This window comes from Sus scrofa, chromosome 8, assembly GCF_054392235.1.
Source record: "Sus scrofa isolate SSC_HxYL_T2T_F1_AM1 chromosome 8, Sscrofa_HxYL_maternal_Yorkshire_Landrace_v2.0, whole genome shotgun sequence".
Taxonomy (NCBI): Eukaryota; Metazoa; Chordata; class Mammalia; order Artiodactyla; family Suidae; genus Sus; species Sus scrofa.
Window position 1 is genome coordinate 76,624,734 of NC_139390.1, and position 15,635 is coordinate 76,640,368.

Below are 15,635 nucleotides of genomic sequence, written 5' to 3' on the forward strand. Positions count from 1 at the left end.
CTAATTAGTAGTTGATATATTGTAAGTCTCCACATGTCTGATTCTTCATGTGAATTTTACCGCTTAAAAGTAATTTAATGGCAACTTGAAAATGTTTGTGGTTTTTTAAATGGGGACATAATGAAAGGGGAAGTGACAAGTCCAAGAAGTATAAAAAGAAATATTTATAAATAATGAATGTGGGGACATGATAGACAAGGCATACAGTCATTCAAATTTAATTAGAAGTTTGTAAGGGATGTTTCAGTTGGCCATTCAAATGTTTAATGTGCTTCTTATTGCTTCCTCTTCATTTAAATCAAACTTTGTGTTTTAAGGAATTGAAACATTTGGCAAGAATGTGGTTGTGGCTGGAAGATCCAAGAATGTTGGGATGCCCATTGCCATGCTCTTACACACTGATGGAGAACACGAACGGCCAGGAGGTAGGTGGAAGCCTGGAGAGCCCAGGTGCTCTTACAGTTTCTTACTTCTTAACTTCACTGAGTAATGGTGTTTGAAAATGTGTCTTAGCATATTTATAGGCTTATGCAAATGAAAGTTTCCCTTATTCCTCATCTAATGACCTGAGTGCCTTGATAGGGAATAAAAGAATTGCTGGAAATATGTGGCTCCTCTGTTTCTATTTTTTTCCTTTGGCTAGATCTACTTCCTTTAAATTGTTAAAAATATAGAATTAAGGAGTTCCCATCGTGGCGCATCGGAAACGAATCTGACTAGGAACCATGAGGTTGCGGCTTCGATCCCTGGCCTTGATCAGCGGGTTAAGGATCTAGCGTGTTGCCATGAACTGTGGTGTAGGTTGCAGACGCGGCTCAGATCCCATGTAGCTGTGGCTGTGGAGTAGGCTGGCAGCTATAGCTCCAGGGTTCAACCCCTAGCATGGGAACCTCCATGTGCTGCAGGTGTGGCCCTCAAAAGACAAAAATATATATATATATATTTTATATAGACATTAAGAAAGGTGAGAAGGCTAGATACATCCTAGATACATAAAAATCACGTTAATAGATCTGTATCTATCGCGTACATAACACCTCACATCCCCAATACACACCACTAGTGTATGGATAGAAATTGTTGTTGTTTTTGTTGTTTTGCACCATTATTAACTTTGGTGAATTCCAGCTTTCTGATCCCAAATTTTAAATTACAGTTGACTCTTGGACAACATGGGCCCACTTATACTTGAATTTTTTTTTTGCTAATACTACAGTATTACACAATCTGCACTTAATTCAGTCAGTGGATGACAAACCATGACTACAGGGGTGGATTTTTGGACCGTGTGGAGGGTGGGTGCCCCAAACCTTTGTATTGTCCAAGGGCCAACTGTGTGATTTTATAATATCAGTTGACATAATTCATATGAAATAGTCTTTAAGCCACAAAGCTCTATGGAAAAATAAGCCCAGTGATAATGTATCGCTTATCTAAAATGGTGAATTATGAGACATTTGAATATTCTTTTTTCTTCTTGGATTTCAGGACTTAAATACTGCCACAAGTCAGAATGCACATGTAGATCACAGTAAACTAGGGCCTGAGAGTGACTCAAGGTAACTTGAAAAAGCCTTAGTTTTGAAGAGCTCTTTGAAAGGCCAAATCTGGTGCTATGAACACAGTTTTCATGGTAACCATCCACAGTGTTGCATGTCTAGCTTAACTATTCACTTCTGACTTAATCCGTCAATGCTTATCTATCTGTCTCTTAGGGTGCAATAAAGATATTGATTCATATTTCCCTTTATGTAATAGTTTCTGTTAAGCAAGGTAAACCAACCAGGAAAATTTATGTAGGTGTACCTTTTTGTTGGAAGATTTTGACCAAGAGCCAGTAGGATGTTTTTTCCTTCATTTTCAACATTTAATTTTCTTATCTCATCAATAACATAAAAGGCAGCGTTATGCAGTTCCATTACCTGAATAGGAATTTCTCATGAATTATCTTATTGAGTTCTTACTAATTCTGGCGTATATTCATGTTTACATTTGCAGCTAAAGGAAATGAGCTTTAGAGGTGTCAGTGACTGACCCAAGGTCGTACAAGGAAGTGGTATACAGAGTTGGGAGCTGGATGCCAACTGTGTCGTTAGGAGAATAGGCTTGAAGTCAGACCCTTTTCCTGCCAAGCCCTGTGTCCCCAGACAAGTCATTTAATCTGTGTATATCTCCACTTCCCTCATTCGTAAAGTACAGGTAATAATCTTCTTCACTGGGTTATTTCGAAGATTGAATGCGATTTGCATGTAAAGCACTACTTATAGTGCCTGACACAGTAAGTTAAATAAGCGCTTGGTATGTGTGAACTCTGGCTTGCTATTATTATTTCCATTATTATGCTTAAGCTAATCATCTGTGGCCGTACTAACTATAAAGTTTAAAGTAACATAGTCCAAGGTTAGTGATGTATTTTTCACTTTCATTTGAAATTTTCTTTTCTTTTCCCAGTGGGTTTCGTGTTTGCTTTTGGGGGGGAATCAAATCCAGTCTTTACCATAATAATTTGCATGAACATAGAATTTATAAAGTTTATAAAATATTAGGTCAGAAATATGACATCATAATATTCTGAATTGTACCTTACATTGCACTTTTCTTATAGATATTAATATATATTGCTGATTTCTTAACAAATTTCAATTTTGAATTATTTGTCTATAAAATACCTAAATTTAAGAAAATTTATTTACCTTTTCTTTATGCAATTTTCTTTTTTTTGGCTGCACTCATGGCATATGGAAGTTCCTGGGCTGGGGATTAAATCCAGGCCACAGCTGTGACCGACATCACAGCTATGGCAATGCTGGATCCTATATCACAGCTGTGACAATGCCACGGTGGTAACTCCTCTTTATGCAATTTTAAATCAGATATTCCTATGTCATAAAACATATTAATTTTATAAATATTTTTTATACTTTTTGTTTGTTTGTTTGTTTTTTGTCTTTTTGTCTTTTTGCCTTTTCTAGGGCCGCTTCCGTGGCATATGGAATTTCCCAGGCTAGGGGTCGAATCGAAGCTGTAACCGCTGGCCTACACCAGAGCCACAGCAATGCGGGATCCAAGCCACGTCTGCAACCTACACCACAGCTCACGGCAACACTGAATCCTTAACCCACTGAGCAAGGCCAGGGATCAAACCTGCAACCTCATGGTTCCTAGTTGGATTTGTTAACCACTGTGCCATGACAGGAACTCCAAATATTTTTTATACTTTGCATTACAAAATATTTTCACTTGAATGCATGTTGAAGTTTGAACACGAGTGGAATTAGATGTAGTACTGGTTGCTTACATGCCAGGTGGTTAAGTTTACATTTATTATAGTAGCATCTAGATGCCATTCTAATTACAGTCTCTGAAAGGTAATAAATTATATAAAAATGATATTGGACAGTTTGCAACATAGGTGGTGTTTATTCTTAAGCATATTTAATAGGAGTGTGGTGATGGTTAATATAATAAATTGTTAAGAGCTGCTTCCTGAAGATTTGGCATCTGTGGGAAAGTTAATATTTCAGACATCCATGTCTGCTGGAGCAGTAATTATGTGCAGTGATTACGTGTGCATTGTGAGCTAATGGAGATGATGATGAATTTGTGGGCAAATTCATATCTCTAGAACTTATTCTGATGAAACTCACAATATTGAGCATTCAATTCATTCTTTTTACCAAGAAAGATTCAGAGCCCTAATGATTCATTTGTGTCTTAAAGCCAAAGATAACTTCACTAGAAGAAAAATGACTGTACGATAATTGAGCTTGATTAATATGTCTACACAAGGCTGACTTTTAGTCTCAATAATGTAGGATATCATCCCAGCTGTTTTGTGAGAAGGAGCTTCTTTTAATTCTGCAAGGGCTTGAAATATGTAGAGGACTGAGAATGTGCTAAAATCTTGAGGTAAGGAGTTAGTGCTAATACTGGACATAGTGGGGTGCTGCTGGGAAATAACCTTCCACTGAGGACGTGCCATCATAGGAGGCTTTGAAGAGGATGTGACTCTAGAGCCACTATGTCATTTATAGAGAGCGACAGATGGCGCCTGTCTTCCAAAAGCTTATAGTCTCAGTAATGGGGGGGGGCAGGGTATGGGGTACAGAGGGGGGATGACATGCAAGTATGGGTGATTTAAATGATAAATATTCAGTGGCATAAAATTCAGCATCACTAAGAAAGCTTTCCATTTGCTAAGGGAAGCCCTTAGTAACCGTGGAAACTTAAAGAGACTGACAGTGGAGGGTCTTTGCTCATGAGCCCCACTACTCGTTAGGATCTTTCAGAACCGTTGTGACCCCACCTATGATTCACAGGTATTCTTTTAACTTCCTTGTATGTAGTAAGCTGCCCAGTTTCACCTTTCAGAATGAAAACAGGATACGCTGGCTTTAGCACAAATTCTTTATGTTTCGCTTTATCATGATGAGTAAAATAGGAGTTCCCCAATTTCTCTGAAACAGTTTTTATTTTTTCCTTCAAGATAACAAAGTGCCATAATGACCAGACAGTATATATATTTTCACCAGAGGAACACAGAATCTAGTTTTATTTCACATTTTTTAGAGTACATTCCCTTATGTCTATTTTGTATTCTTGCATAGGGCATGCCATCTAAATAGATCCCCACAATTGGCCACAATGTGGGGTTACATGCTCCTCCTTCAACTAAAAGTTTGTTGTCCTATTGCAGTGACATTGGAGCTGGGACTTTTTAAAAGAGCATTTTGGAAGGGCCAACAACTACCTGATTTTGCTTCGAGTCCATAGGACCCAGAAATGTTCTTGATTTCATTCAGGCAATGCATTCAGTATATATTCCCTATGAAACACCAGGGGGCGTACAGTGGCGAAAACGATTTATTCCCGTTTCCAGAAGATAACAGACTGCATCTCCTTGGGTTAGCTTTGGACACCGTATTTTCTCAAAGTATGGCTTCTGCATTGGTGCTCAGCTTTTGCACTCAAGCTGCCTGTCCGGTGCAGCTTCTAAATAGCAGGCATTTTTTTTTTATTTAAGGGACATCCTGTCTAAATGGAAAACCACAAGGTAATTTGTCAATGGAATGCCTCTCCTTCATGAAAACTGGCTCCAGTTGTGAGATGAACACTTTTGCCAGCCTGGGAGCATTGTCCCTCTGCTCCAGAAGGGGCCTTCGGTCGTTGAACAGGAATGGCTGTTCTAGGTGGTGCAACATGATGAGTGGTACGTGTGATTAAGCTCAGCCCCGTGCCAGGTGGGGCCAGGTGCTCTCAGGTTTCAAAGAGAGGAGCCATAAAGGAACACCCAGGAGTTGGGGAGTCACGCAAAGCAGTCACGCCAGTGGGGCTAAGATTCTTGGTCTTGTTGGCAGTGGAGCAGGACCTTTGCTACCTGTGGATGGACCATTGTCAAAATGGGGCAGGGAGGAGGCCGTGCATTTCGTCTTTGCTCCTCCCACCCCACTCTTTCTAAGATAGAAGTACTCGTGGTAAGATATCAGGGACATTATGTGTTCTGAGGCTTCCGTGATGAATAGACTTTACTGAATTACAGCTATGAGTTTGCAGAGTGGAGAGCAGTAGAAAAATAACAAATGTTTGTTGTAGTTGCATTTTCTAAGATGAATAGTAGGAGTGCTGTTTCATTTCCAGTGTCTCTATAATTCAGCCAGCCAGTATCTGGAAAGCACTGTACTTGGAAAATATCGCATATTCTCACCTCAGGCTGTTGAGACTATTAGTTACACCCTTGAAACTAACATTTGACACTATTTAAAATAAAAAGTGATGCCCCAATCTTTTCTTTCCCTTTCATTTTCTCTCTTTCCTCATGACCTCAGAGTACCAGGCATTTGTTTTATTACCAGCACAAAGCATCCTTTTTCTAATGTCTATAAGCCCGATTGTTCAAGGTCGCACTTCTAAGACTCCAGGGCTCTGCTCCACCAGCCTTTCCAGACATTCTTCCCATTGTGTTCCCTGGTACCTTACACTGAAGCCATAGAGCTACGTGCTGTTCCCCAAGCACACCATCCCTCCCAGGCCACCTTTCTATCCCAGACCCCCTTCCCTCTGCAGGAAATGTCCTTTCCATCACTCACCTGCTCTCCTCCCACCTCCCATCCGCCTTTCAAGAAGCACAAATCTAACTTAAGGCCTTTATATGTGTTGCCATTACAATACTAATCCTGTGGCATGTTGATTATCTAATTGTTCCCCCTTCCTATACACACATAGTAAACATGAACTGCTCAATGACAAATATTTCGTCTTAGGCTTTTTGTGTCTCTGAAATTTAGCACCTGTAATAATGCAACTAGTAGGGGAATCAGTAAAAGTTTATTTAGTGTCTCCTGTGCGCCTGTACTCTAGAAAATAAGACTGCAGGCAAGGGATTTAAAATAAAATGTGGCCGTTTATTGAAAACACCCCTGTGTGGTGGGGATGAGAGTGAGGGATAGCTTTACCACACGCTACTTCCTTACATTTTAACATTAGAGGCATTCATATAAAAGCATAACTTATGACTCCCTGCCCCCAAGAGTCAGATCACAGGGAGGGGGATGCCTCATGACACCCTGCAAGGGGACAGGAGACCTGAGCGTACTGGCAAGGCAGGGGAAATTGTTGCCGACAGCATTAATTGAAAGCAGTCACAGCATTTTCTCAATAAAACACTAAAAATCTGTCATTTTGTTTTTTCCCCCCTTGATCTGCTGACACATAATGCTGTCTTCTTACAGAGGGGCTGGTTTCTTTGTCACTAAGCTGGGGGGGAATATGATGGTGAAAAAAATCAGATTCTGCCCTGTCCTCTTGAGCTTGCAGTTTAGAAGGAAAGTTCATTAAATCACTGTAATTGTGCAAAAGGCTGCAAAAGAGCTGTAATAAAAAGCTTAGTTTTAGGAGGGAATGGAAGATTTCTAATTAGTTATACATGAATGTTACACCTTTTTTGTAATAAAAAGCTTAGTTTTAGGAGGGAATGGAAGATTTTTGTAATAAAAAGCATAGTTTCAGGAGGGAATGGAAGATTTCTAATTAGTTATACATGAATGTTATACCTTTTTTGTCCACTTTCTCTTACTTTCACAATGAAATGTTTTTATTGTCTGCCTTCTGTCACTTCTCTTCACTTTAAACAAAAGTTAACTCACAGACCAAAGTCAAAATAGTTTCTACTTGAAGTTATTAAACCCTTCTAAAATCTTTAAAGAAAAAAGTTTCCTCTGTACCAAATAAATAATTCATACCATAATGATAAATGATGATTTGATAATTAAAAAAATCATGTCACAGTGCCAAGCAGTGTGAATATAGATTTCACATATATATGTTATGTATGTATATACATGTAACATATATGCGTGTTATATGTAATATGTAATTTCCTCAAGTAGGAATCTCTGTAAACCTTTCCCGCCCCCTTACACACACCATCATAGACACAATGAAGAACTTTTCCTTCACAACATTTAATCAGTCTGTGATTTTCATTTGTTTGTGTCGTTATTTGATTGATGTTCATCATATTCGCCAGACTATTAACTGTACAGGAGTGAAAACCAGATCTGTTTATCTTCCCGTTTATCTCCAGCATCAAGCACAATGGCTTTCCAAAAAATTTTTTTTCGGTAAATAGATGAATGAATTCATTTAATTTATAAACAAAGAATATCATGAAACTTCTAATACAGGTATTCATAAGCTGTAGGCTTAGGCACACCAGTATATCACAGGATCTTTAATGAGCTTAAAGAGTGACAAGAGTTAGTCAAATAAGTCTGGGAAATCTGGGTTAAACAAAAGTGACAAGAGTTAGTCAAATAAGTCTGGGAAATCTGGGTTAAACAAAATCAAAAAAATGTCTTGATTGTGAATATAGCAATATAATATAGCCTTTAATATAGCTAGCACTATGAATCTCTGAGAGAGCCATGGTCTTTGGTATTTGATCCTGGGAATTTTATTTCCTCCTAAAACTATATATTTATATAGTTGCCAGATTTGTATCTATGTATTTGCTATATTTGTACTAGGATACCTCAGAAGTCTAGCCTTTTCCCACACAGATGATTAATAGGGCAGTAAGCAGTACATTGTTTTTCAATGTGTCTGCATTTTTGACTCTCAAATTCTGGAATCTTGCAAATACTTATTTAGCATTAGTCTATGGTCTTTTAAGCAAGTTTGCAAAATCAGACATTGTAGTAAGATCCCTGAGTTTACTGTCATCTATTAATCTTGGAAAAAAGAAAATAAATGCAAAATTATATAAAGCTTTAACGAACAGACCCATACAAAAAGAGCTGATCTTCATATTCTTTTTGTTCGTTTTTGTCTTTTTTGTTGTTTTAGGGCCGCACCTGTGGGCATATAGAGGTTCCCAGGTTAGGGGTCGAATCAGAGCTATAGCTGCCGGCCCAACCACAGCCACAGCAATAGGGGATCCGAGCTGTGTCTGCAACCTACACCACAGCTCATAGCAACGCTGATCCTTAACCCACTGAGCAAGGCCAGGGATTGAATCTGCATCCTCATGGTTACTAGTCAGATTTGTTAACCACTGAGCCACAACTGGAACTCCCTTGATATTGTTGATACTGTTTTCTATTGGTCTCCCAGCCAAAACAGCTGAGAAGACAGGGGCAGTACTTTGGCTCAGGCTAATACTTATCCTTTGTTCCATAGCTGAGCTGGCTACCTCATTTTGACTAGGATTTAGGAGTGTGTGATTGTTTTAAATTTTTAGTAAGGTTTTTTTTTTGTTTGTTTGTTTTGTTTTGTTTTTTTAAATAGCTTAAAGTCTTCTTCATAATCAGGAATGCTGCCATCAACCCTGACCTGGCAGTTTGGAACCACAAGGAGTTTGGTTCCCTGGGGAATTGATTCATGCGGATGATTTAATATATTTTTTCCTATTAATAGGAAAATAATCCTAAAAACAATATGACTCCAAAGTTATAAATATCTTCATTTATAACTGCCAACTTGTTCACATTGTAGTTGCACTCTTGATGGGCAAAGAGTCACTCCTGGAGCAGGAGAGCCCAGCGTTAATGAGCATGGGCGTTCCCATCCTATTGTCTGAGAGCACACTCTGTTCCTGCATCTCCCTGGAACTCAGTGTTTTCATTCGTGTTGCTATTATAGTGTACTTATTCTAAAAACAGTTAAGGTGGGTCATAGCAATCTATAAAGCACAATGCAAGTGAGGACTAGTTAAGAAAAAGGGAAGCAAGGCCTGGAACTAAAATGGAGCCAAGAATAAAGCTACTGTTAAAAATAGGCATATTGTTAAATCTCCGGGTATATCGTCCCCCTGCCAAACAATCTACTTTTTATATACTGTTGCTGAATATATGTTTTGGCAACTTTATTTAATTTTAATTGCATTTAAACTGTACTTTCTGTGATAGGGTCACAAATTTCATCCTGAGAGCTTTTTTAGCAGGGAAAAAGATGACTAACTACCCAATTAAATGTCTTTAGGATTAAAAATACACACTCAGGATAAATAAAACATTTTCTGATATTAAGACCAAAAGGTAATTTCTCCTAAGGGTTCTTAAAAGCAGGGAGCTATGTAATAGACTGAGTAATATACATAATGTGCTTTTTAATTTAATGAAATGGCCATATTTAATAGGGTTATTTCTTTTACTACTTAACATAGATCAAAGCCACCATTGTCATGCATTGCTGTGATCTCACTTAGGCATTTTTTTCTGCTTCTCGGTTTCTGAGGCATTCTGTTCTTCCCAGCATCTAAACTAGTGGTCCTCAGACTTAGCTATTCACTAGAATCATCTGGGGGCTTTTAAAAATGTAGGTACCTAAGCCCAATGCAGAGCAACTATATCAGAATCTTTTTGAGTAGCAGTATTTTTTAGAAAGCTCCATAGAAGAATCAAATGCAGTCAAGGTAATTGAGGACGACTGCTCAAAACATTGGAATGAGCCTAGGGCTTCACTGCCGGTTCCGGAGTCATTCCCTACCCAATCTTTTCCATCTTCATAGCTCTAAATACTCCCTGTGTCACCCCTGTACTCTGATCCATGTAACCACCGTCCAGCTGACAACTCAACTTGAATGATCGGTAGCCCTTTCAAAATTACCATTTACAGGAGTTCCTGTTGCGGCTCAGTGGGTTAAGAATCCAACATAGTGTCCATGAGGATGAGATTTGATCCTTGTGCTCGCTCAGTGAGTTAAGGATCTGGCGTTGCTGCAAGCTTCAGTGGTAGGTCACAGATATGGCTTGAATCTGGTGTTGCCCTGGCTGTGGTGTAGACCAGAAGCTGCAGCTCCAATTTGACCCCAGCCCAGGAACTTCCTTATGCTGCAGGTGAGGCCCTAAAAAGAAAAGAAAAAAATTACTATATACGAACCTTCACATTTAATTTTACTCCCCATAGACCTTCCCATCTTAGTAAATGGGACCTTCCCATCAGTTCACCCAGGTGTTCAGGCCATCTTTGATTGCTCTCTCTCACACCCCACATCTTATCCATTACCATTTTGTAAAACATACCTGTAATCTCACTGCCTTCAATAGTCAGATGCTGGTTCAGACTCCCATTATCTCTCACTATAAAATTTCCAAGCTGGTTTCTGGCATCGACCCTGTCCCTTCTCCCACGTGTATTCTAGTTTCTAAATGATGTGTCTCAATCATCCATGGCTTCCCATAACACTCAAAACAACCCAATTCCAGGATAAAATCCAGATCCCTTGCTATGATATACAAGATCTTATGTGACTGCAGCTGGGCTGCATCTCCTGCCTCATTTCCTATCATTCTTACCTTCATCACTGCCTTCCAGCCACACCTGCCTTTTGCTTTCCTAGAACGTGTCATACATACTTTTGTGTCAGGATCTTTGCCCTTGGTTTTCCTCCTTCTTGGAATGCTATCTTTTTTGAAGTTATTTATACAATCTGTTTCCTTACTTCCTTTGGGTTTCTGCTCAAATGTTACCTCCTCAGCTATTCCTGACCACCTTATCAAAATAGTACTCTCTGTTTACTTACTCTGTGCTCTGTTCTTCATAGCATTTATTTCTGTGTAACTTTCTATTACGTATGTATTTGCTCACTTATAATTTGTTGAATACATAATTCCATGATTTCAGTTGAATAGTTTTTTGTGAAAACCAGGGGTAGACTTTTTAACTATCTAGAGATACCAGTGGTCCAGATTCAGCCAGCCCTTCCTAACACTTTTTTCTCATAAAAGAACTTTCAGATTGATGTTTAAAAGGAGTAGGATTAAAGCGGTATTTGGCTAAACGTGAAGCTGTATTCCTTAGTTGGCATCCACCTGGGGACCCAAGGTGTTTGGAAGATAACCGAATGACAGATAAGCAGCCAATCAAACCAGCCAGGTTTTGACCAGATACCAGAATAAAGCTTGACCCATTTTAAACATGAATAGAAGGCTTATATCTGAATACTTTGTAACTGCATCTAAAGTTGTTTTTTTTTGTTTGTTTGTTTGTTTTGTGTGTATGTTTTCTTTTGCCATGCCTGGGGCCTGTGGAAGTTCCTGGGCCAGGCATCAAACGTGAGCCACAGCAGTGACCCAGGCTGCTGCAGTGACAATGCCAGATCTTTAACCCACTCTGCCACAAGGAAACTCTTCCTCACATTTTTTATGGAAAATAATTTATCAGTTGGAAAGGATAGGAAAAGCACAAGGCAATTGACATAGAAGCAAAACAAATTCCTACTTGCATCAAGAATCTGTCTCTAAGATCTTTAAGTGTCTCTGTGCTGCTCTCAGCTAGAGTAAAGAATGGTGCTCTGTGCCAACACTTATACCTCCTTTGAATGTGGAACTGTCACACTGTATCATAATTCTGATTCACAGATCTGTGTTCCATAGAAGAGTAGAGAACTGTGTATCTCCATTGCTTGGCGCAGTCCTGCGATTACTTCTTAATTATTGAATACATGAAAGTAGAGGATGGCGTGGAAATGTCTGACAAAAGTAAACTCCTGTTTAGGTAATTTTAACAAAAAATGATACTGTAAAGTGAATCATGTTTTGTTGTTTGTCCTAGCTTTTTGAAATGGCAAATATTAATTGCAACTCTGTTAGCTGCCAACAACTCTGCTACAATCTGCGATTTTGCATACATCACAGAGGTAATGATAGCCTAGAAAACTGCTCAGGTGGCTCCCAGTGCACAATTCTTGGACTGTGGACTTTTTATAGTAAGAAGCATCTCTTGCCTAGCAGCTAATTATTAACTTCTAACAGAAGTCTATGATTCTAGAAGATAGTTTCTAAGTCTTTCATTCTTGCTATATCTTACAAACATGAAGTAAAGTGCTGGGCACAGTGGAGTTGCTTAAGACTGCTTGTAAAACATTTTTATCTGGGTTTGCATGATAGAAAAATTAGGCCCTTGCCCAGGCTGTTACCATATGCACAATAAGAGGATAAAAGTGAGTGTGGGAAAAAGTCATCTGAGGGTCAGAGATATGCATCATTCTACAGAGTGGCTGCTGTAACTTGTTGGTACTGATTACCCTGGGGAAAAGGCTGAGGCACTAGAAAGGGTTAGGTGCAGTAAGCGGCAGGATTCCTTGAAGAAAATAATGGGGCAGCAGACCTGAAAATAGGAGTGACAGGAATTTTCACAACGCCGAGTTAAAGAGGTTAAATAAGAGTATAGTTAGGGCAGCTAGCTCTTAGAACCAGGATTAGGTATCAAGAGACAAAGGCAGAAGAATCGGAGGCATTGCTTGAATACATTTGCTCTTAACTCCCTTGGTTCACCTCTCTTTTGCTATCATGCTCTAGCCTAATGAATAGCAGACTAAAAGCCTTTCCATGGTTCAGTAGTCAGAAACTGATCAGTCAAGTCTAAATATGACTTTGGTATATCCATGGGTATCCCTGGCCAAACTCACTTAGGAATAATAACAATCAGCTGGATATTATTATTGAAGGAGTGGAGTTCCCTATAAGATCTTTCCATGCTGATTGAACTTCATCTCAATAATTTTTTTCCTTTGGATTGAAACTCTACAGATTGTTAATTATATATGTATATAACCTACTGGATTATATGTATCTTGCAAAAAAGCAAGGGAGACATAGTCTTCAAGTAATTGGACAGAAGGTGGTACCATTACCCGAAATGAGAATGACTACTGCATCAAGCACAATGCATTCCCTCTCATTGTTCTTCCTATTCAAATATTTCCTAGTTTTCTCTTTTATTGTTCCATATTAACTTTAGGATAAAATTATATTCATCCAGAAAAAAGCAAAAATAATGTTTTTATTGGAGTTGTATTAAATGTGTAATGAATAGGGAGAATTGTCATCTTTATGATGTTGAGTCTTTCAACTCAAGAACATGTTGTATCCTTAAACATGACTAGTTCCTCAGTTTTACTTAAGTCTTTTGGTGTTGTTCTAGAGATTTTCTTTTACCATATAAATTTTACACATTTCTTGTCAAGTTTATTTCTGTGTATTTTTTGTATTGCTGTTATAATGGGATCTTTGCTTTCACTGTATCTTCTTACGTATTGTTGTATATGATAGTATTTATATCAACTTTAGAAATAAAATAGCCATCTACCATACCTGCAAACTGAATTTATTTGGGAATAGCCAGAGGAATTGCAGTTTTGAGAATGTAAGTTCTGGAGAACCATAGGCAAATCCAGAGAACAAAAGAGAGAAGCTTGCTTTTATGGAGAAAAGGGAGGTGTTGGTAAGGACTATTTGAAACAAACGTTTATTGGAGGAATTATTTTGTTCTTTTTTATGGCTGAGTAGTATTCCATTGTGTATATATACCACATCTTCCTGAGACAATCATCTCTTGATGGACATTTGGGTTGTTTCCATGTCTCAGCTATTGTGAATAGTGCTGCAATGAACATGCAGGTGCACCTATCTTTTTTAAGGAAATTTTTGTCCGGTTATATGCCCAAGAGTGGGATTACTGGGTCATGTGGTGGTTCTATGTATAGTTTTCTAAGGTACCTCCATACAAGTGGGATGGATTGGGAGCTTGGAGTTGATAGATGCAAATTATTGCTTTAGGAATGGATTAGCAATGAGGTCCTGCTGTGTAGCACTGGGAATTATGTCTAGTCACTTATGATGCAGCATGATAATGTGAGAAAAAAGAATGTATACATGTATGTGTAACTGGGTCGCCATGCTGTACAGTAGAAAAAAAAATTGTATTGGGGGAATAACAATAAAAAATTAAAAAGTAAAGTTTATTGGAGGAAAGTAAAAGTTAAGGGTGGCAATGGCTTCTCATTGGCTGGGTTGTGACTAGGCAAGAAAAAATCTCCTGTCTTGGTGTAGTAGACTTCTTCCTGTTTGGGACCCCAAGGTAAGTTCTTCCCATGGGGCACGAAAGTGACAGATAGTGGTAATAGTGACAGCACCTTCTGTAGGCCTTCTCAACTCTATTTTTAGTTGAGATTCTCTTTATTAATTTTCGCATTTATTTCTATATATTCATTTTTACTTGACTAATTTATTAAATTTTCTCCTTGCTTAAAATATTCCAGTTTATAGGCTTATTTGTATAAACATTTTAACACTTACATTTATTAATCTTTTTCTAATTTCTTTTGTTTATGTTATTGTTCTTTAAAGGTGTAAGTTAAAGGATTGATTCACACATTTTTTATTTCTGTTTTATTTATATAATAATTTAGACCTGTGAATTTTCCTCTAAGCTTTGTTTTATTTATATTTTATAGGTTCTAATCTGTAGTACATTCATTATAAATGTTTCTAAATATTCTGTGGTATTGCTTTGTATTTCCTTTTTGACCCAAGTATTTTAAAAATGTTTCCGGTGGAAGCATTTCTTAATTTCTGATTTTGTTAATAACTATAACTTTATTGAGTTGTGATCAGAGAAAATACCTATAGTTTATCTGCCTACTTTTTGGTATAAATTAATATTTTCCTCTTTGCCAAAATCACAACATTAAAAAGTGCATTCATTGGGCACTTAAAAGGAAAATGTATTATCTACTATCAGAGTTTGATATATTGTAATCAGATATATGCTATTTATATCTTCTATGTCTTTGAGCTGTCATGAGTTGAAAAAGGTTAACTGAATTCAACAAATACAATATGTTTTGTGCTTGCTTAAGCGGCATGTATAATAAAATAAATACAGTATGTTTCTGTTTCTTTGTGTATCTCCTATTTCTGTTATGAATTATATTTCTTTTTATTTGTTATATATTTATCATTGTCTTCATTTAAATCACACTTTTGCATTAGAATATATACCTTTTTATCCTATAGGCCCACCTTTTATTTTCAACATTTCCAAAAAGCTTTATTTTAAATGTGTTTTATGTAAAGCATAGAACCAGATTTTGCTTTGTGAGCCAATTTGAAAATAATACATATTTTTTAAAAACTTAGGAAAACTTACTTTTATTATTATGATAAATATATACATTTTCTTTCTTTCTTTGTTTCTTTGTTTTTTGTCTTTTTTTTTTTTTTTTGTCTTTTGTCTTTTTAGGGCCACACCAGCAGCATATGGAGGTTCCCAGGCTAGGGGTCCAATCAGAACTATAGCTGCTGGCCTACACCACAGATCACAGCAACGCCGGATCCTTAACCCAATGAATGAGG

General features: G+C 37.7%; 1 protein-coding gene across 21 annotated transcripts in view; it reads left to right on the plus strand.

Annotated features, from left to right (window-relative positions):
* Positions 1 to 15,635, plus strand: part of MTHFD2L (methylenetetrahydrofolate dehydrogenase (NADP+ dependent) 2 like) — a 113,100-nt gene that overhangs the window by 26,210 nt on the left and 71,255 nt on the right. For 12 of the 21 annotated variants that reach the window (XR_014812717.1, XR_014812723.1, XR_014812716.1 and 9 more), the window contains one exon: positions 318 to 425. Coding sequence is in view for 9 of the 21 variants with exons in the window: in XM_021101430.2 (XP_020957089.2) it covers positions 318 to 425 (108 nt within the window). In the remaining 12 variants the exon portion in view is untranslated. Of the gene's footprint in view, positions 1 to 317; positions 426 to 1,488; positions 1,560 to 1,998; positions 2,200 to 3,815; positions 4,934 to 5,023; positions 5,210 to 11,858; positions 11,995 to 15,635 lie in introns of those variants that run through there. The other 9 variants (XR_014812721.1, XR_014812722.1, XR_014812728.1 and 6 more) reach the window with 7 other exon arrangements.